At 45.0% G+C, this 22,689-nt stretch overlaps 1 protein-coding gene across 16 annotated transcripts in view; it reads right to left on the reverse strand.

Annotated features, from left to right (window-relative positions):
* MGAT5 (alpha-1,6-mannosylglycoprotein 6-beta-N-acetylglucosaminyltransferase) overlaps positions 1-22,689 on the reverse strand; it is a 372,876-nt gene that overhangs the window by 189,551 nt on the left and 160,636 nt on the right. For all 16 annotated transcript variants that reach the window (XR_014830585.1, XR_014830587.1, XR_014830586.1 and 13 more), the window contains one exon: positions 13,249-13,413. Coding sequence is in view for 13 of the 16 variants with exons in the window: in XM_021075187.2 (XP_020930846.1) it covers positions 13,249-13,413 (165 nt within the window). In the remaining 3 variants the exon portion in view is untranslated. The remainder of the gene's footprint in view (positions 1-13,248; positions 13,414-22,689) is intronic.

Below are 22,689 nucleotides of genomic sequence, written 5' to 3' on the forward strand. Positions count from 1 at the left end.
ACCATTGCGCTAACACAGTGCTTGACCACGGCTCCAATGTCATCTCACCAATACCCATCCAAGCCTGGCAGAAGCATAAAGCACAAGTGATACAGTTTGGTGGTAAATGTTCTCTTTTGGGGTTTTAATAAACCCCCTTCTGCACTGAAAGATTAAAGGGCTCAATAGTGTTTCTTGTTATCCCCAGGAAGAACGTGCCAGGGAGCCCCCTGAATGTAATATCCTTCCCCGGCTGGCCTCCTGGCTTCCTCCCTCACCCATTTGGGTCTTGTTCAGCATCACTTCTCAGAGAGGTTTATCTGCCCACCCACCCAATCCTTCTCTACTCTCCTCACCCTGCTGAGTCGTTCCCTACAGCATTTATCCCCACTGGGCACGGTGTATGTTGGGTTTGTTGACCATCTGCCTTCTCTGCCGGGTTGTACTCTCCATGAAAGAAGACACTTGGTTTTGCTCACCCCTCTATCTTGGATGCCCAAAAGTGCCTTGCATACAACACGCGCCTACAGTGGTTGGTAGGAAAGAAACAAATCAATCGATCTCCGGGTGATAGAATAACCACTGCTTTGTATTTCCATCTTTGTGCTGAGCTGTAATTTCCAAATTTTTAGCAGTTGGATGTTATCCTTTTTTATGATACAGGAATAAAGTTCTGTTTATAAAGTCTTCCCTTTAGAGTATATACTTTATTATTACATAAACCCAAAGATAGAGATTAGGGCCACCTTCGGTCACTGGTAGGCTGGAGGCATGCAAACCATGCTAAATTAATCCCCTGGCGCCCTCAGATGGCAGGTCAGCATGCCCAGCCACGGGCAGGCACTCATCACAGGCCTTCCTGGCCAACTCAGCTGCTATTAATGGCCCTCTGCCTTCAGTGATCGACGGTCTCCCCACGTGGCACAGCCATGGGCCAGCAGCCACCTTAATCCTCACAGCATTCCTGGAAGGACGGGGAAGGCAGTTTCTCTTTATCACCCTGTTACTCTTATCTCATGGGGGCTAGAAATGGAAGTAGAGAGCAGAGCTCCTCACTATCCCCTGGAGGACACCCAACTGCCTCCCTTGAGCTCTGATCACAAGAGCAGCTAAACAGAAACCAATGGAACTTCAGCCTATGGTCCACTGTAGTTCCCTGTCAGATACCACCAGCTTTAGCTTTGACCCATTTTCTCTTTGCTCCAACCCATCTGCACCCTGAAATAAAGTCCTAAATATTGACTTTGTTCTTCTGCTCATCTTGTTACAACGTGTACTGCTCCTATTAACCATACTTAATGAAAGCAATTATTGAGAAAGTTCTATTAGCATAAAGTTTAGACAGGTTAATGACTGTCTTTCTTTGAAAGCTGAGCTCTATAGCTCAGCGAGTCCCCACCCCGTTTTGGAGGGAGATGGTGCCATGAGGGGTCAGGCACAGTTTCCAGGCTGCTGCAATTGCTGGGACAAGTGCCACGTGACTTCCACTGTGTGCCAGTAGAAATTGCTTCTGTGCCCATTGTTGTCAGTCATTCCTACCCTTGTCCCCAGATGGCTAGGGAGTATGAAGGTCATCCCCCAGGCAAAGCCAACGAGGCCTCTTGGGCTAGAGTGAAAGAAACTCCAGGTTGGAAGTCTAGAAAGGTACTATCACGGTCAACACTCGCTTGCTTTTCCTTGGTTACACCGTGAGCCCAACCTTCACAACAGGAGCCCGCGCCCTGAGCTGGTGGCATCCCCGCTGCCTGAAACAAGATGGGGCACCATCAGGCAGTGCCGTTTGTATACAAGGCACTCAGTGTTTGCTGTATTATGTCTGGGCTCCTCCTTCCCAACAAAGTATCAACCACCCAGGGTGGGTCCGCAGGTGAGAGGGAACAAGCCTCAGTGCCCAGCTCTCAGCACAGGTTATCTCAGCACATCCTCACCACTTGGGGAGAATGTTGGCACGGCTATCTTCACAGCAGACAATGCAGCTGATGCTCAGAGACAGTGACAACAGTGGGTAAATGAGGAGCGGGGGCTGGCAGTTTCTGCTCAAGATCATCTGATACCATCGGTCCAGCTTGTGAGTGTTGAGAGCTTCCAGGAACACTTCCCCAGGTCCAGTTTTCACTTTGAAAGACAGGGTCGGGAGTGGGTAGTTTACACACTCACCAAGCACTGACTGTTTACTACAAGCCTGGCTCACAGGTCCAAGCCTGAGATGCATCCTTAAGAAGGGCATACATGGCAAGAGTGGCCAACGGGAAGCTGCTATACAGCACAGAGAATTCTATGCAATGTTCTGTGATTATCTATGTGGGAAGAATCTGAAAAAGAATGGTTGGGTGTACATGTATAACTGAATCATTTTGTTGTACAGCAGAAATTATCACAACCTTGTAAATCAACTACAACACAACTTTTAAAAAAGTTAAAAAATTAAAAAAAGAAGTACATGTTCCCACAACACAATAGTTGATTGTAAATCAACTATACCCAAATAAAAAACAAAATTACACTTAAATTCAAAAAAAGGTGCATGTTCCAATGGCCAAATATTGAGCTCTAAGCTCTTATTTTCTGTCTGGCCTTCAGTGTTTTCTCTGCATTAACTCACAGTCCTCACAATAACACAACAGCACAGGGACTTTAATCCCATTTTACCCATGAGAAAACTGACTGGGTTTCTCCAAGGGCACGCGGTTAGGAGGTGGCAGGGTTGATATTTGAACCCAGGTGGTCAGGGTCCTTAGTATGAACCTGAATCCCAGGGGTGCTGTCAATCACACATTAGTACAAGCCATTCACTTGATGTTCACTGTGGTTCGTCCCCAGTGACTCTGTTTCAGGAGCCCATCTCCAGCTGCACCCTTGTAGAGAGAAAGAGCTCACTGCAAAGCTGATTGGAGAAGTTTGTGTACATCAAGACAGCTTAAAAGCCACTCACAGTGTAGCTGGTCAGCTCTGGCAAGGCACATCAAAAGGCAGTTTCAGGAGTTCCCAGCATGGCTCAGCGGAAACGAATCAGACTAGCATCCATGAGAACACAGGTTTGATTCCTGGCCTCGCTCAGTGGGTTAAGAATCCAGCGTTGCCAGTGAGCTGTGGTGTAAGGTTGCAGACGCGGCTCGGATCCAGAGTTGCTGTGTGACAGCGGGTGCAGCTCCAATTTGACCTCTAGCCTGGGAACCTCCACATGCCATGGGTACAGCCCTAAAGATTTTTTTAAAAATGCAGTTTCAATTCTTTGTCAGCCCCAAAATGGGAGCCCCTCTGCTGGCTCTGTAGAACTATGGGCGCCCAGTCTGACATAAATGAACTGCGGTCATACACATGAGATTTGCCAGACGTCCAAGAGCAGAGGGACAGGAAAAAAAGACACTGTGAGTGCTGTCTGAGGTCTGAACTGTGACGCAACTCAGTCCCTTTTCCTCATGGATCCAGTTGGATCCTCTTCCTTCATTTCTAAACTCAGTTAAGAACTTCAGCCTTCCCCATGGAGGCTCTATCTCTTTCTTCCTGAGATACAGTGAGAACAGAAAAACCAAACTAGCAACTGATTTTCACTTAGGCCGCCTAATTTTAGAAGCTGGGGATATGCAAAGCCAAAAGCACAGCTTAAACAAAAATCCCTCAAAACCCCACAAGCCTCTGAACCTAAAAATCCTTCTCTACAACGCAGAGACAGATAGTCCCCCGCTTCCATCCAAACAGCTTTCATTCTAAAACGTTTCTGAATGTTTGAATCTCGGGCGCTAAAATGCTTCTATTGAAATCATGTATCAGTGAAAACAGGTAGAGGATGATACGGCAAAGACAAGGGAATGTCTTTGGGAAAGCAGACGCTGTGCTGTCACCGTGGAACGTCTATTGAATCAATACCATATGGAAGCTGATAGCACAACTGTATACACACACCTCATTAAGCCAAATTAGAGCAAGTGGGATCTGTCGCCTTCTGATTAAAACAAACACGTCTCATTTCAGTGTGTCCTGCCTCCGATCCACAGAACTGCCCCACGTGGAGGCATTTTCAGAAATAACAGTCAAGTCTGCACAAGTTCCCAAGACGGGTCCCATCACGCACATTCCTCCGATGGCTGGAGGGAAACAGCATCCCCCAGGATACACAAGCTCCCTCTTTAAAAATGAAAAAAGCGGAGTTCCCGTCATGGCGCAGTGGTTAACGAATCCGACTAGGAACCATGAGGTTGCGGGTTCGGTCCCTGCCCTTGCTCAGTGGGTTAACGATCTGGTGTTGCCGTGAGCTGTGGTGTAGGTTGCAGACTCGGCTCGGATCCCGAGTTGCTGTGGCTCTGGCATAGGCCAGTGGCTACAGCTCCGATTCGACCCCTAGCCTGGGAACCTCCATATGCCGCGGGAGCGGCCCAAGAAATGGCAAAAAGACAAAAAAAAAAAAGAAAAAGAAAAAAGCCTCGTATTCCTTGAAGGGGCAGTAATGAATCCAAAGGCATTAAAGTTGGTAGGTTTCTGCCTCTTTTCTGCAAGAATTCTTCATTCAGATCTATCCCTAATATAGTGTAGCTGGTGAGAATTTTTTTTTTTAATCCTACTTACATTTTTATAATTAGCCATGAAGAAATTACAAAGTAAATTATGGAATCATGGTTTTCAGAAAGCATAGGCAAGCAAAAGCATTTCCCTTTTGAGCAACATAGCAGTCAACTTTCTAGGGGCTTCCAGGAATTCCTAAAATATTCACAAAACTGCCAAGACAGGCAAGCGGCAGACACGGCAATTCAGAACCAAGTGTGTGGCTACCACTGTCATGATAAAAGTTTCAAGACAGCGGGTGACCTGGTGTGTGGCCAGGAGAAGGAGGTGTGCGTTCAGTTGGACAAACACTTACAGAGAACCTGCCAGGCTTCCAGGTAGGTACCGGGTTGAATAGAAAAAGACAGTATATTTTGTCCATGCCCTTGAAGAGCTTGGAGCCTGGCTGCGGAGACAGGAAATGCATGGAAAAGTCCAGGGATGCACACAGTAGTCATGGGAACATAAAGTAAGAGCATCAGAAAGCTCAGGGGCGGGAAGGACATCAGGAAGTCTTCTTAAGGGAGACAGTGCTTCAGGTGAGTCTTGAAAAAGATGATAAAGGTTAGCTAGAAAAACTGAGAGCATTCCCAGCTGAGGACAAAAACATGCCAATGCACAAGAGCATACATGAACGGCATGCTATGGGCTAGGCTAACTCCTAGCAGGGCACTCAGTCACAGCCACATTTAAAACAGGGGCAGGAAGGTTACCATTCCAGAAGCATTGCCCTCTGAGCCCTCCTGGAAAGAAAAGTTAGAGTCAGGCTTAGGATGACTCTGAAATTCAAACCATGGCTTGATGATGGTCTCTGATCATTCTGCCTATTTTATCGACTTGCTTGAAATCTCATTAGGGACCCTCCCCCAGCATGAGATGCCCAGAGGGACGTGCATGATACAGGCTTAGCTAATCAGGAGGCCACTAGGCACTGTCACTGGATCACAGAGAGGCACAGATGCAAGCCACGCCCAACAAAACGCTCCTAAGAAGTGTTGCCAGAAACCTAGAGCCTCCTGCGACCATTTCTGCCACCACTCCGAAAACAAAGATAGCCTAAGAATGAAGCCAACGCCAACAGCAACATCGCTGAGATTCTTGGAGATGGTTCCCCTATCTGTATCCAGCAGTGGAATCGAGCCTCATTTTCTGAGCTCTCTAATTACTTGGGCCCCCAAATTCCATTTCTGTTTAAAGTTTTTGCCTCTTGCAACCAAGGGATTACTGACAAATACGTGCATTTCTTGCTAAGCCTTTAAGTATTGATAATAAAAGGTCTCTACAGACTGACAAAAAGTTCAAATTTGGGAACTTCAACCTTAAAGCACTTGAAGTAATAATACACATATAAGGAAATATTTTCTAATCTGTAAAGGGCTATATAAGTATTACTTATTAGTTTCACAATCAGTGGTGAAATATAATTCCCAATTATAACATATAAATAGTAATACCAAAAAACTAGCCAATACAATATCCGCTCTTCTATCAATATTCCAAAGGTATAGCTTTAAACTGTAATTTAAACAAATGCTCATTTAGTGCCAACTTGTCACCAGGCATATTTCTAAATAGTTTACTGATCTCAATCCTCATCAACAACCCCCATGAAATGGGCACTTCTATCTACCCAATTGTACAGAAGAGGAAACGCAGGCACTGGTGGAAAGGTTAAGAAACATGCCCAAGGAGTTCCCGTCGTGGCGCAGTGGTTAACGAATCCAACTAGGAACCATGAGGTTGCGGGTTCGATCCCTGCCCTTGCTCAGTGGGTTAAGGATCCGGCGTTGCCGTGAGCTGTGGTGTAGGTTGCAGATGCGGCTCGGATCCCACGTTGCTGTGGCTCTGGCGTAGGCCGGCAGCTGAAGCTCCAATTCAACCCCTAGCCTGGGAACCTACATATGCCGCGGGAGCGGCCCAAGAAATAGCAAAAAGACAAAAAAAAAAAAAAAAAAAGAAAAACAAAAAAAAGAAAAGAAACATGCCCAAGATCACACAGGTATGAAGTGGTGGAGCTGGGATTTGGACCTGGTAGCCCAGCTCTAATCTCCTGAGCACCAATGTTCCGACTTTCTTTAAGCTGAACAAGTGGCCTGCAGCAAAGCAATTTATGCTCCGTAAATCCACATTAACATATGGCTACCATCTTCACAAAATCCTGCCTTTGCTGGCTTGCTTCCTCTATAAAGGCACCGCATAGTCATTGTTTCAAGTGCCATCCTTGGGAATCATTATGACAGCCCCTTCCTCAGTCCACCCGGGTCCCCATCCTGTCAGCTGCACCTGACATGCATCTCAAGTCCTCCCCTTCCCTCTCTGGCCTCATGTCTTCTGATCTTTCTATACTGAGTCAACTAACCTCTCATCTGGCTTCCATATAACCTCCTTCCCGAGCATCCCGCTTCCACATGGCCAATAATTTTTCTCTGAAAATACAGACCTCATCTCATCATCCTCCTGCTTTAAACTCTCATCAGCGGTCACTATAGAACCACTGCCTATAGAACAAAGTGGAAATGGCTTAGTTTTACACTGAAAACTCTTCACAGGTCCCCTAACCCACCTTTCCCATCTCATCTCCTTTCATGCTCTGAAGGGTATTTCCTGCTGTGAAGCAGAGCTTTGGAGACCTCTCTTGTTTCCCTTAACTTATTTAATTTACTCTCTCATATTTTAATAATTATACACTCTGCTTACAATTAATAAAACGAATTTCTTCTAAAACCTTCTGGTAATTTAAATCCACTCTCTATGACTGCTTTGCCATTATTATTCTGAATTAGTGGCTCTTTCATGAAAAGAAATAATTACTTTCTATATAAGCTAGAGTAAAATACAGGTTGCCAAAATTTTACTGGTTTGGGTCCAGGAAAGAGGTTTCTTAAGGTCAGAATCCCAAAATAATCTTCTGGTAGTAGATTAAAATCTCTTAAAGCTTTCAAAGACTAGTTGCAAAGCTAAAGGTGGTGAGGGCTGGGGGCTGGGGGCTTGCAAACAGCCTTGCTAGGAAGTGGGGAAAAGACAGAAATTCTCAGCTGGCCAACCAGGAAAAAGCAACATCTCTGACACTGTTCTGCTCTAATCATAAGTGGGAAGCCCAGTTTCCAATACTATATAGATTAGGCTTTCTGAACCATCACTGCACAGTTGACATTTTGGGCTGGATAATTCTCTGCTGCGGGGCTGGCCTGACCCTGGCCTCTGTCTACCAGATGTCAGTAGCACCTCCTCAGCTGTGACAACCAGAAATGTCTCCAGACACTGCCAAGTGTTGCCTGGGGGACAAATCACAGGCAGTTGAGAATCAATGCTCTAAATACCCAGGCTCACAGGTCAGCACCACTCCTCCTGAACTGTATTTTCTTCCTCTCCCTTCTTCGTGATCAAAAGTCAGAACATCCTTGAACATACAAAGTGAAAACCACACCAACGATGACGTACAATTTCGGTGATGATAGCAAAGGGATTGTTTCTGACAAGCAGCCAAATACTTATCGCTGCCCTTGCAAAGAATCAAACAGAAAGGGACAGGTAGAGAGACAGGAGGAACACATTTGTTTCTTGCTCAGATTAATAAGAAAGCTCCCTACAGGCTCATCTCTCGCCTGTCTCTCAGCAGCATCTGGGGTGCCATGGACAAGCCAATACCTGATCCTGGGAAAGTCACCTGCTGAGCCCTAGCCTGGGCAGAGCTGGGACACATCAGATGCTATGCCAATACAACTGATAATGTGGGGACACAAACAGGAAAACAGCACAGGTGCAACTTAATTTCAAGGTCCATTAGCAGCACAAAGGGGGGGGAAATGGCACTTCCAAATGCAGGCCCCGGAACTCAGCAGGGATATTTTTCATTTTCAGTTTTCAAATGCTAAGAAAAACAACTATGGTTCTTTTATTGAGAACAACATCCAAGCTCAAATATGCTGCACTTCAACCCCAAATGGTAGAATATGTTGCATGTTGGTGGACATTTAGAAAATGTCAGGGGAGTTCCTGTCATGGCGCAGTGGTTAACGAATCCGACTAGGAACCATGAGGTTGCGGGTTCGGTCCCTGCCCTTGCTCAGTGGGTTAAGGATCTGGCGTTGCCATGAGCTGTGGTGTAGGTTGCAGACGCAGCTCGGATCCCGCGTTGCTGTGGCTCTGGCGTAGGCTGGTGGCTATAGCTCCGATTAGACCCCTACCCTGGGAAACTCCATATACCACGGGAGCGGCCCAAGAAATAGCAAAAAAAAAAAAAAAAAAGAAAAAAAGAAAAAGAAAAAGAAAATGTAGGGTTGCCTAATGCTCATTTGGACTCAATATCAGAAAACATCCTCTTGAGTTGCACCTGCATTTTCAATTTTATGACTGGGTTTCCCAACTCTCCTTGCAATGGAAAGTGACCACAACATCAGGGATTGCTATCATGACCCTGTATGGCTTTTTATATTTTTTTGGCTTTTTAGGGCTGCACCCTTGGCACATGGAAGTTCCCAGGCTAGGGATCGAATCGGAGCTACAGCTGCTGGCCTACGTCACAGCCACGTGGGATCTGAGTGGCATCTGTGACCTACACCACAGCTCATGGCAATGCCGTATCCTTAACCCACTAAACAAGGTCAGGGATGGAACCTGCATCCTCATGGATACTACTCAGGTTCATTACTGCTGAGCCACGACGGGAACTCCTGTTTGGCCTTTTATTCAGCTGATGCCGAATGATGACAACAGGTTCTTGAGAGTATAAATAAGTACATTTGTGCGTGCGTGCACGTGCACACACACACACACACACACACACACACTTGTGCCCAGGCACCACCCCACCCCCTGGCCCCGCAACACAGAGTACTGTGCACTGTCCCCATCCCCTCAAATATTATACTCTAGAGTTGAAACAGCCACACATGAAAGCTTCACACCACCAAATCATCCATGGGAAGCTCAGTCGTGACGGACAAAAACAGAGTCATATTTCTTAGGCGGTGTCCACTGAGGTCTGAGAAAGGGCAATGAGATGCCAGGTCCTGCTTCTAAGCAAATCCTCATCCACAGAAATGGAGACGAGGAGCCAGAAGGAGGAACTCCTTGCAGCAGTGAAAATAACCTCTCTCCCCTCTACATAATCCAACCATGTGGACAGTATTTACTAAACACCTTCAACAGCCCGGCTTTGAACAAGACACTATGGGCAAAACGAGGACAAAAGCAGACAGTGTCAGTCCTCGGAAGTCAAGCACCTTTGCTATTACACACCTGTAGCCGCACAGCCCTCCCCACAGCGGGACATGGCCAAGAACTACAGACCCAATCCTATTCACTGCGTCCACTTCTTATTTCAAGATCACACATCCGGAGAAAAAGCAGAATTGGTCTTCACAAAAAACCAAAGTATCATTTTGACAAAGGCACATTCAAGCCCTTTCAGGGAGTAAACCTGGAGCAACCATGATTCGCTGAAAGTTTGTTTTAACCTATTTTTTCATTCATTTGATTCACCTTCCTCTCCCGTATGATAAACAGAGCTCAAAAATGCAGTTTAATCTGATTCTTGATTTTCATAAAGTTCATTTCCATCTAAATTTCTCTAGGGGAACATTCATTTTCACATAATAAAAAAACCCCAAGAGAAATAAATTTGGCAAGAAAATCCATTTTGGATAAAAGCCACATTGAACACAGCTAAACAGAGAAAGGAAAGGGGACACACACACACACATACACACACACATATCCCTAAAAGAAAATAAATTTAGGACTTCCTCTTCAACAGCTATGGTACCCAATTTAGATGCAGTTTATAGCCAAGCAGAAGATATATCAAGGAGCAATAAGACACAACAGTAAGCAATCAGAAACATCAGTTAGCAATAAGACACCAGAGTAAGCAGTAAAGACACACCAGGGAGAACATTTCTGAGCAATTACCACATGTCTTAATGCAGAAAGGGAGAAAGAAAAACTCTGCTCAACTAGGATTGGAACCCTATAAAAATGAACTTTCTCACAGCTCAAGAGCCACTCCTGCTATGCCAAGAGGGTTTGAGGACTGCCAGCATGGCCAGGGATCAGGGGAAGGGCCAGAAAGCAAGGAGGTGCTGAAGCAAGTCACGAACGAGGACTAGGTACCCAAGTGCTTGTCCTTCTTTCTGCCACCTCCTTCTTTAGACTCGGCAAATTGAAAATATATGTTGGTTATTTAACAAGATATCAAGGGTCCTCCAACATCTGGGGACAATAAGCAAGATGCCCCGTATTCTTCATTTCACATCTCTATCCGCTGTGGCCAACACGGTGTCTGGACGAGAGTTTTTGCTTTGTTTTGTTTTTTAAATAGACAAGTCAGTCAAAGAAGCAGACCCTGAGACATGAAGAAATTCCCTATTAGACAGGATATTAAATATTCCAGGAAACTGTCAGCTCTCTCTAGGAACCTCTAAGAAAATGACAGTACATTTTTCTAGACTCACTCATTTGGGATGATTTACAAATGGAAGCAAGAAGAAGCCAACATGATCTCTGCTCTCATGGCACTAGGAGGTCTTCAGCTGAGCTCAGTAGCAAAGTCCACCTCCCAGTCAAATACTTAAACTCATAAAATCTGTGAAACTACGTCTCTGAGATGCTGAGTAAATAAAACCATGTGTCTCCAAGGGTCAGGAACTATACTGGCATTTACTGGATGGTTACTAGCTGTTAGTTTCCTCTCCTTCCTTCCAACTTTTTTTCTGAGTCACAATCCATTTCTCTTTTCTATCTCTTTCTCAATAGCCTCAATTCTCCCCACCTTCAACGGTTACCTTCTGATGATAATGTTGGGAGCCTTGCAGAGTCACCCCCACTTACAGTGAGCATAGTTTATGTTATTTTTATGCATGTGTATTGTTTTCCTAATTGGCCAGTAAAAATCTCCAAGGTATGGAGTATGTCAGACATGAAATACGTAAATGAGGGAGAATGAGGTTAATTAGCAAAGGCATAACTCCAAATGTGCTCCCTTTTCCCCAAAAGGGAAACACACATACAAAATACTACGGTTCTTTAAATATTACCTAAAACACAGTACCTGTGGCACATCTTAAAGGAGCCCCACTCAAAGCCAATGACTTAGTGTGCTCTGAGATAATGGTTAACCGAGCGAACTAGCTCCATACACAGGGCTGAGATTGTGCTTCAAATAAGTAGCCACCACCTCCCTCCTACTTCATTCCACAATTTTAAACCCTGGCCTTGGAGCTCAGGTAGGAATGTCTCCCTGTGATCCTGGCACACAAACAGGGCAGTCAGAGGCAGTGAGATTCCTTGTCAGGGAAGAGAATGACAGCAGACATGTTGACACAGGCCCTACAGGACAGAGGCAGTGGGAGGCAGCAATGTTAGAGGCAGACGGTCCCACTCGACCCCCAGAAATATTATCCTGCAGGACTGCCACGACACCAGATAAGACCTTTTCAATAGCATCTCCTCCTGGAAACAGGGGTGGAGGAGTGGAGCCTGGAGAGGCATGAGCTCCATTTATTAATAAGCAGCTCAACACAGTGGGAGGTTTTCTTGTCTAATTACAGAAGCTGTTGGAAACTGTAGGGAAGACAGGATTTATGGCCTAGATGACACTGCCTCTGTGTTGTAATTAAAAGTTATTTTTAATACCTCTGTTTGGTGGGATACTTTGGATTATTAGAAATACATTTTGCAATTGAAAACTTGCTAAAGGGCAAAGAACACAGCAGAAAGGTAAAACAGCAAGCTTGCATAATGTGAAACAATTAAATGTTTTGACATGGGGAGGTGGGACAGGGAAAGACTCTCTCTCCCACTTAAGGCTGTGATTTTCCTATAAGAAAGAGAGAGAGACAAAAGAGCCCCAAAAGTATACTAAAGGGGATTTTTAAAGTTGAAAAAGTAACCCAGCCACCTGTTTAGTCCATTAATGAGCATTTGGATACCACCCAACTCATTCACAACTATTCACCCAAAGTCCCTAATCCTAATCCTTATCCTTGAGCTCTCTGCTTTGTCCTAGGTCCCTAGGACATGACAGTAATCAGACTATCAAGCATAGGCCCTGGCTTAACCACAAAGGCCCAGAGGCTGATGCCAGGATAGGGGGATGGTCCAATGTGAGCTATGGACAATAGGTGTTGTGTGTATGATTTGGGATTTGTTTTCAAATCCATTTCTGTTCTTTCATCCAAGGTCCGGTTTCAAGAAGGAGCCAGACAAAATGCATCTTGGTGCCAGTGAGTGGCTACAGCATCAGGTCAAGGTCAGGCAGAAGCCATTGATTTCCCCAGTGCCATTTCTCCAGAATCTCTATTTCCCCAGATACACAAAGGAGAAGGCACTTTCTGCAATGGCGGCTCTCCTTTAACAGCAGGGAGGAGAGAATCTATTATATGAAATAGACTTTTGAAAACTGTCTGATAAAAATGGGAAGGGAGAAGGATCTCTAACTGGCAGGAGCGTCCCAGATCTCCTCTGTATTTCATTTATCCCTGCTATGAATTGTCTCATTAAAAGTAATTCCAGGAGCTCATTATGGGAAATATGTCGCAGATACCACCAGATATTACACACCATGATAAGACTACAAAAGCATTTTAAGGCATTATTCAAAAACAAATTTAAAATGAGCTTTATCAAGTTTATGGGATTTATCCATAAGAACCAGTACCCTCTGGTATTCTCTTTGCAGTTCAAAGCAGGCTTTGACTCCACATCAGGGCAGAGAATTGTGGTTCTTACCTGCCACATTAATTTTCTCAAGTGCTACCAAGCTGGGAACAGCTGTGGTGGAGTTGGTCAAGTTTGTTCCTGTACCATTGATGACAAGGTTGTCCACCTTTGACTCCAACTTGCCAATACGCTGCAAAATGTTATCCAACAACACAGCAAGAGTCTTCTTCAAATCTGCAAGAGAAAAAGTACACAGTTCAAAAATCCTTGGCCCCTGCATATCTGTCCGGTGCACACACTCATGCTCACTCTCTTTCCTTCTTTCTCCACTTGAAGAAAATGTGGCATTATCACCAAGTGCCATGTGAAGACCTAAGAAACCACATCTTAAAGATGACAGAGGTCACATTCAAGTGGCCTAGAGAGTACAAAACTCATCAGTCTGTTCCTCAATACAAGTTTCGCAATAAGTGACATACAAACATTTCCGGCTACTAGGTCTAGAGAGAAAACTCCTTGGTACCTAGCATCCCACCAAAGCACCCTATTCAACTCTTCCTCCTTCTCATAGGGTGGTTACTGAGACCTAGAATGACAAGCTCCAAGTGCAGAAGTAACTTCCACATCAAGTTCTTTGTTATTTTTAGTGCTATACACATTAGTGTGTCCCAATTGTTTGCAACCTTTTTTTTTTTTTTTTTTTTTTTTTGCCTTACCCCACAGCATGTGAAAGGTCCACACCAGGGGTCAAAGCCATACCACAAGCCACTGCCATGACAATGCCAGACCCTTAACTGGCTGTGCCACTCAGAGAATTCTTGCAAAGTCTTTACTGCTGTTGATTACGTGTGGTAATACTTAATAAAAGTTACAGATCCAGATCCTAGGCATGATGGATAACTAAGATTCTTAAAGTAAAAGGCAGATCCATTCATTCATTCAAGACACTTATTAAACGACTATGTGCCAGGCATTGTGTGGGATGCAGGGATTGTTCTCTTGTGGTGCTCACATGGAAGAGTTGATTCCCTTTCCTACATATCTGGCTGTGGCTTATGGAGAAGTATACTTCTCTCTGGATAATTTCAGACACATTATCCTCATGCTTATATAAGTTACTTATTAAGTTTGTACACAAGGTATTCCATACACACCGAGAGATTAATTTAGTCCCCACTCATAATCAAAGAAAAATCGTCTGACTTATACATGGGAGGAAGGCAGACAGACCACAGGATAGCAATCTGTATGGACAGAATTCAGACTCACTTATGAGTTGGGAGTGGGCCAGGGAAGTAGCATATAGTTTGGGGAGTAGGATGCAGAAGTCCTAATATGAGACAAATGGGAAGCTGCCACCTTCCATTCCACTGAGAACAGAGCGAACTCTCACTGAGCAGGTGCTCCGATCCGGCCAACAAAGAAATTCACACTGGATCAATCCACCAGCCCCAGAACACAGCCAGTAACCCTCGGCCAACAGCTCCCACAGCTTCCTATTTTGCCAGGACAAAAGAGAAGCTCATCCCAACAAAGACATGTAATTGATGCGGAAGTCTGTGTTCTTAGTGGTTTACAGACAGCATCACTGGAGCTGACTAAAACGACAAACAGAAACAGAGCCCACGTCTTTATCCTGAGAATCTGGTTCTATGTGCATCATCTCAATCTCTCCACCACTCCCCCCACACCAAACATCATAGTTTACAGTTTGTTGCGTAGCACTTAACAGTTTGTATCTTCACTCATTCTTGCAAATATCTGACCAGGTCTATTTTCTGCTCCTCAGTGTCTTCCTTACCCACAGGTAGTTAGCAAAATGAGCTGGCCATGACATTAGAACAATAGGCTGAAAATATAACAAAGAAGCTTGGAGGGAACTCGAGGTTCATGAATTCCCTATTACATGCCATGCATATTTATAAGGAATCCCTTTTATCTTTACATTCTGTGAGGTAGCTATGACTTCGTTTTGCAGATGAGAAAACTGAGGTTCACAGACGGGAAGCAATATGCTTAGAGTTACAGAGATCAAAAATTTCAGACCCTGGACTTGACTCAGGTCTGCCTAATTCCCTGACACCTCCCTGGGACCAGAAGTCAAGAGCCAGAGTAGAAAAAAGAAACTAAGTATGAAATTCGGCGACGTTCATCCACAGCAGAGTGATTAAGAGCCAAGCTTCAGAGTGTCCATCATGGCTCACTGGTTAACGAATCTGACTAGCAACCATGAGAATGCAGGTTCCATCACTGGGCTCTCTCAGTGGGTTAAGGACCCGGCGTTGCCGTGAGCTATGATATATAGGTCACAGACACGGCTTGGATCCCAAGTTGCTGTGGCTGTGGCATAGCTTGGTAGCTACAGCTCTAATTTGACCCCTAGCCTGGGAACTTCCATATGCTGAGGGTGCAGCCCTAAAAAGCAAAAAAAAAAAAAAAAAAAAAAAAAAGAGCCAAGCTTCCTAAGTTTAAGTCCTCACTCTCCATTCCTGTATCCTTATTTGTAAAAGAGTGAAAAAGAGTAAGTCTATCTCTATGGGCTTGTTATGAGAACTTAATGAGTTAATTTTGAGAAAATATTTTGAACACTGCCCAGCACATTTAATAAGCGCTACATAAGGGCCTGTTACATAGATAAATAAAAAAGAAAACCTTTGGAAAATGCTCTCCTCCTTCCTGGAGAAATCTCTCCCTGAGTAATACACAGCTTTATCACTTTATCCAGAAGGTCATGAGATCACTCTCCTCCAGGGGCTGTAGTCCCACAGTTAGCATGACTCACAGCCTGTCCCTGACATGTCATTAGCTGGCATGGGCAGCCACGGGCAGCCACTGGCTCTGCCCTGACACTAAGTCTGAAGCGCTGACTGCTTGTCCAGAGCTCTGAAGATGGCCAGAGGCTAGTCATGCAGATGGGGCAATGGGGTCACTCAGAGGTGGCCAGTTTCACTGCAAAGAAACTGCTCCTCAGATAAATATCAATCTCTCCTATTTCCAGAGGGCCCCATCTCCAGAGCCTGTATCACTAACCACGGAGTCCACGTGTAAAAATGGCATTTAATCACTGCCAGAAATTGCAGTGACCCAGACACAGAGTCCCTGACCCTCTAGTTTGAGTTAATTCAAGGTTTCTCAACTTCAACACAATTGACACTTTGGGACAGATAATTCTTGGCTGTACGTGTCGGGGAACGGGGTGGGGGGCTGTCCTGAGGAGTGTAGGGTGTTTTAGCAACATCCCCAGACTCTAGCTACTAAATGACAGTAGAACCCCCCCCCCCAAGTGACAATCAGAAATGTCTCTAGACATTGCCAGTGTCCTTTGCAGAGGGAGGCACAACTGCCCCTACCCCACTTGAGGACCACTGAATTAGGTTCATTCTGGGAAGTACAATGAGGGAACTGGAGCCAAAAGAAGCCTGGCCAGGCTGCAGGTCACACAGGGGCTGATAATGTTTTGCAACCTTTTTGCCTTTTTGCTAAAAGGCAACAAGACAACTAGACAGAGTGCCTCCACCCGTAGTTATTGGTGATGGCACACACCCTAGGTAGAATACAAAGCTGTCACGTCACCTTAGTTAAGGGACCCTATTCCTCAATTCTTGCAATGCAGAATTTCATCAATTAATAAATGTGACCTACTATCCCGTGTTGATCCTCACCTACCAGAGATGGACCTTTTGTGACTGGGCGACATAGTGTGAATAAAGGGATTCATGAGGACGAGAAGGATGTTGATGTTCACCATCACCAGAACTGCCCTAATGCTACCACTGCTGCTATTGCTACAGTCGCTGCTGCTGCTGCTGCCCTTCCACCACCACTACCATTTACCGAGTCTTATGTGTCAGCTCCTGTCCTAAGCACTTTACATGGATGAACTCATGCGACTCTGCCAAGACAATATGTGAAACAGGTTGTCATTCCTATCTCCATTTTACGGGGTAGTAAACCACAGTATAGAGCAGTTAACTTTTTTGTCCCATGTGACTGTAGATCCAGTGTCCAAACCCAGACAATCTGGTTCCAGGCCCCACAGCTCTTATCCACCATGCTGCACTGGCCCTTAAGGACCACTATGGGCCTGCCAGCCAGCAGCCATCTCTGACCTGCTGCTTCTCAACATACTTAACAGGAATTAACCTCTGGGCTTCTGCTACTTGGTTTTTTTTTTTTTTTTTTTCCCCACTGTACAGCAAGGGGGTCAGGTTATCCGTACATGTATACATTACAATTACAGTTTTTCCCCCACCCTTTCTTCTGTTGCAACATGAGTATCTAGACATAGTTCTCAATGCTATTCAGCAGGATCTCCTTGTAAATCTATTCTAAGTTGTGTGTTTTTGTTAAATCATATTCCAACCACCCTCTAGGCTCACTGATGCCTGTTCTGTGAGCAACCCCAAAACTAAAATCAATGAAGTATCTATCGTCTCCCTTAAAATGAAAATTAGGCGATCACAAAAACCTTGGCTTCTCTAGATACTTAACCTGGGCAGGCAAGCCTTCCCTCCCAATCTGAAAAAAAAAAAAGTTTATTTTCAACACAAGCAGTTATTTGAGTCACTACTTCAAAGCAACCCAACACAAGATACTATGTCAATAAAACACACCAGGGCAAAGATGATCCCAAGCTCATCTTCATATCTTTACCAACTGGCACAGTGCCTGACACTTTAATCAGTAAGTGTGCTACCTAAGTGAACAAGCGAATGAGTGAACCAACCAATAAAAGAACTACAGCCTTCCCACAGTAAAGCCAAATCAACTACACCTTTCTAGGTGATTAGACTGTTTTTCACCTTTGTATTTTACAACTGAACCTGCAAAAATGATTAAGAGTTATATTGCAATTTTAAACTAATACCAGAATATTTTTGTACATGTTTTAGTCTTTTTTTTTTTTTTTAGGGCCACCCCTGTGGCATATGGAAGTTCCCAGGCTAGAGGGTCAAGGCAGAGCTGCAGCTGCTGGCCTACACCACAGCTACAGCAACACAGGATCTGAGCTGTGTCTGTGACCTACACCACAGCTCACGTCAATGCCGGGTCCTTAACCCACTGAGCAAGGCCAGGGATCGAACCCGCAACCTCACGGTTCCTAGTCGCATTTGTTTCCACCGCGCCACGATGGGAACTCCTGTGTTTTAGTCTTAATGATAACCCATAGATTTGACAAGACTGAACACCCAAAAATAAGTTCTAGAGAGTTTAATAAAGAAATGCAGGTGAAAATATTCCTCCAAATACTAGTATAATATTTTAATATTTATCACTGTATTTTACAGTTATTATAGCCGTAAAATGTGTCCTCAGCAGGATTACAGTTTCCAATTACTAACAGGCTTTTAAAATTGTGTTTGTGTTTCAAAGCCTCAGCAATAAAAATCTAATCCTAACATTACTACTGCAATTCTGCATTCCTAAAACTTACTGTACATAATAGAGATGAGATCAAAGTAGTTGAAAACACTGAAAATATCCCTCCAGCGGAAGTAAGCTTTCGCTTCTATCATGCCAGGAGTTTTTTGATAAAGGGTGAGATCAACAGAATCTCAGAACAGGTGTTTGTCAGCACCTGTAAGTTTTCCTTCCTGGAAAGCCATGACATTAAGGATAAGAAGGGGCTGAAAAATGCTGCCACATCCTTGAGTAGGACAGCCAAGGAGATACCACTGCCAGCGATGCTCTCCCCCCCAGCTAGAGTCCAGGAGACCAGGATCTCAGCAGAAAGGGCATCCTGCTGGTGGAAAAAGATCTATCAGCTTATAGGTCTATCAGCTAAAATCATCAGCCTGGGTGGTAAGCCCTCATTGCCCAGATCATCAAGTCAATCAATATCTGAGGGATTATCAGGAAAGACTGTGCTTGAGGCCAATCCTGGCCCCACCCCATTCCCCTGGGACAGGCTTCCAAAGCAGTGGTTCTGCCACCCACTGCCCATCAGGCTCTGCTGTGGAGTCAGAGGTCCCAGGCTCCATCGTCAAGTCACTGGGTTGAAACCCAAAGAACCCAGGTGGCAAGAATTCTGGGCATAGCCACTATGGAGCACTATGTTTAAGGATTAGCTGCCACGATTCACTGGCAGAGAACCAAATATGCAATGAGCAAGGACTAATGTCAGAACTGTCAGAAATCATTTACATCTGGGCTTGCTCCTAATGCAAATCCCTCTTCCTGGAGGCTGAGGGTGGAGCACAGACAGCAGAACCATGGCGCATTGTCACTTGCTGCTCTGGAGAAACCGCAAAGACAGGGCGTTAATGAGAAAGGAAGGTGCTAATGAAAAAAGAATTAACCTCAACCTCTCATTCCCACTGACTGCCAGGAATGTCAAGTTTCATCAGTTACAGGTTTTTAAATTAATTTTAAAGTGACCTTTCCATAGGAAGTTAATATGGCTAGAGTTACGACCAAAATATAGTCCATTCATTATGTACAAGGACATTCACAGCAGTATAAGTTATAAAAGAGAACAGTGTTATTTATTATAGATAAGAACTGGGAACTACCCAAATACCCAACAAAAAAAGTTACATTACATTAGGTCCATCTATGCACAGGATGGAATTGCTAGACTGGAACCCGGGGAGGGTGGGGAACAGATCTGTCCTCTCATCTCTGTTTATCTCCACAAGCTAGTGACATCAGGAGCTCAAGAAATGTTTACTGAATGGGATGAAAAAGGAAAAGTGTAAAGCCATTAAAAAATCTACTAGATGGAGTTTCCATTGTGGCCCAGTGGTAACAAATCCAACTAGTATCTATGAGGATGTAGGTTCATTCCCTGGTCCTGCTCACGGGGTTAAGGATCTGGCATTGCTGTGGAGTAGGTCACAGATGCAGCTGTGTTGCTGTGGCTGTGGTGTAGGCCAGGAACTGTAGCTGCGATTCGATTAGACCCCAAGCTTGGGAACGTCCATATGCCACAGGTAAGCAACCCCCCCAAATATAACAGATGAGAAAATACAACAAAGATGAATTTTAAAGACTTTCTATAATATATTCCATATTTTTAAAATGAGCATACACACATATCTACCTGCGTTTAAGTAAAGGACTGGCAAGAAACCAAATTTATCTGGGTTTGGAGGTAAGGAGTAGTACATTTCTTATTCTTCTTTATTTGTCAAAATGCAAAGTTGGGTTTGGGATCATCTCTGCCCCACTGTGTTTTATGGACAGTATCTTTTATCTTGGGTTGAACAGCATTGAAATAGTGACTAAAATGGCTGCTGGACTTGAAAGTGCATTTTTTTTTCCCCCTTTCTAATTGGGAAAAAAAAAAGAAGCTGACCCAGGAAAAGTGTCTAGAGGGTCCCAGGCTTTCCAAAGCCTCACGTTTCAGATGCTCTGAATTTTCTATCAAAGTTCACATTATGCTGACAATCACAAAGGCATGAAATGCTATTTGCAGATGCATATAGTACAGTGTATTCTACCCTCAGGACTCAAGGATACTGGCCACAGGAACCCCCACATTCAGTAAGAAGACACCTCCCATCCAAGAAGCATCTCCATCATTGACCCTCGTTGCCTCATCTCATCTGAGTCCTTTGAGTCACACACTGGACACCTCTTTCCTGCAGCTACACTCCTAAACGTGCCCTTCACCATGCAACTGTCACAGGCAGCAGGACCAGGTCACAAAGCAAACTATCACCTCCCAGGGAAAGAGCAGCTCAAAAGCTCAGTCTCACCAACTGTCATGCTCTCCTGGGTTAGCTATACAGAATTAAGCTTTGACCTGAACTTGGACCTAGAAGTGAATGCTCTTCCTGTGGTGTGGCGGGGAGAGTCAATAGTATTTCAAGAACTTCTAGGCAGCAGAATCTGGGATGAGATCATATATAAGCCTATGGACAATAGAAGTGCTTTACAGAATCTTTTAACCTCCAGAATGGTGTTCTTGGGATGTTCTCTCAATTTTCCTGACACTTGGCCAACTGCATGGAATAGGAGTCAAACAAATTAGCCCTTTGTACAGAAAAGGACTCAGGCTCTGAAAGGTCAAGTCCACTGTTACCCAAAGTCCCCCTGACTCCAGGCCATCTTCCCTGTGGGAAAGGGCAGCCGTGGCACAGCCCTCCCAACTCACCACCCTCACCAGCAACAGTGCCCTGGCCGACGGTGCCCACTTCCAAGACAAAGTGATCTTGGCCATACCCTGATTATCTCACACCCACAAAGGAAAGCTTTATCTTTTGATCAAGACAATGACAATCACGAGTTCTGTGTCTAAGATGCCAAAGTCACTCTGTGGCGATAACTTTTAGAAAGGGACCCCAGAGAAGAGTCAAAGAGCACCTGCCTAGAGTCCAGAGCCACAGGTCTTAACACTGGGCCCAGTGTCAGCGCAACCTCGGTGATGCTGGTGGACAAGCCTTGCCCATCTTGTCTAGAATGGCGTGGCAAGACTGTCTTCCTCCAGAGCACAGCTTACTTCCTCTCCTGTCTGGTAGGGCCCCGTCGCCTGTAAACCCCAAGGAGAGCTGCATAAACAGCTTCCTAAAGTCCTGTGTTCAAATGAATAAAAAAGGTCAGGTCTACATGGACAATCCTGGTTGGATGGTAACACCTGCAGGTACATGCAGGCCAGGGTTAGCGATAACTTATAAGAATGAATGTTCTTTACTAATCTAAGTGCTCTGGTAAGCTTGGCCACATGCCATCCTGAGAACCAGCCCATGAGTTAAGTGGTATTATACCCTCTATTTTACAAAAGAGGAGGCAGGCTTTTAAAACATCAGCGACTTGCTCAAGGTCACACATCTAGTGAGGAGCCACACATAAACATGTTCCATCTGCTTTCTAGTATCAACAACTGTTCCCATGTCAAGTTGGGCATAATAGCTCCCTGGAGCCACCTGGACACCAAGTCCAGAGGGAATCTCTTGTTTTCTGTCTCACTAAAAACTTTACCAAGTTGCCATGATTTCCAAATTAGCCTCATCTGTAACTGTACCACATGGAGTCAGAGTGGGGCCAACCCTGCTGCTATTCACTCATGACTTCTACCATGTGCCAAGCATGTGCTAAGGCCCTGGGGTGCAGCAGGGACAAAAGAGACATAACTCCCTGCTCCTTGAGGGCTTACATTCTAAGTAGGGGAGAGAGTTGAAAACAAAGACCATGACTCTGTGTCATGACAGGTTGTTTAAGTGTCATGAAGTATGAGAATGAAGCAGAGGTGGGGCCCTGCTTCTGAAAGGGGAGGAGAGAGGGACTGCTGGGGTAAAGGCATGCAGCTGGAGGAAAGAGCAAACACAGAGGCTCAGAGGCATGGAGATGCTCAGCCATCACCTCACAGCTGGCCTTCCAGGCAGGCACGAGAAAGGTGGACAGCTCTTCAGGGTGGCCTTGAGCGCTGTCCAAGCAGTTATGGCACTGCTGGAAGCGGAAAGACCTCCTTCAGAGGTGGGACATTGAGCCTGAGGCTAATCCCTTCACACCTGTGTTCCCTCCTCCATCCAAGAGGAAGAGATGGTGCCCTGTGAAAAAAAGGGGGGG

Source organism: Sus scrofa, chromosome 15 (genome assembly GCF_054392235.1).
Source record: "Sus scrofa isolate SSC_HxYL_T2T_F1_AM1 chromosome 15, Sscrofa_HxYL_maternal_Yorkshire_Landrace_v2.0, whole genome shotgun sequence".
In the NCBI taxonomy this organism is placed as follows: Eukaryota; Metazoa; Chordata; class Mammalia; order Artiodactyla; family Suidae; genus Sus; species Sus scrofa.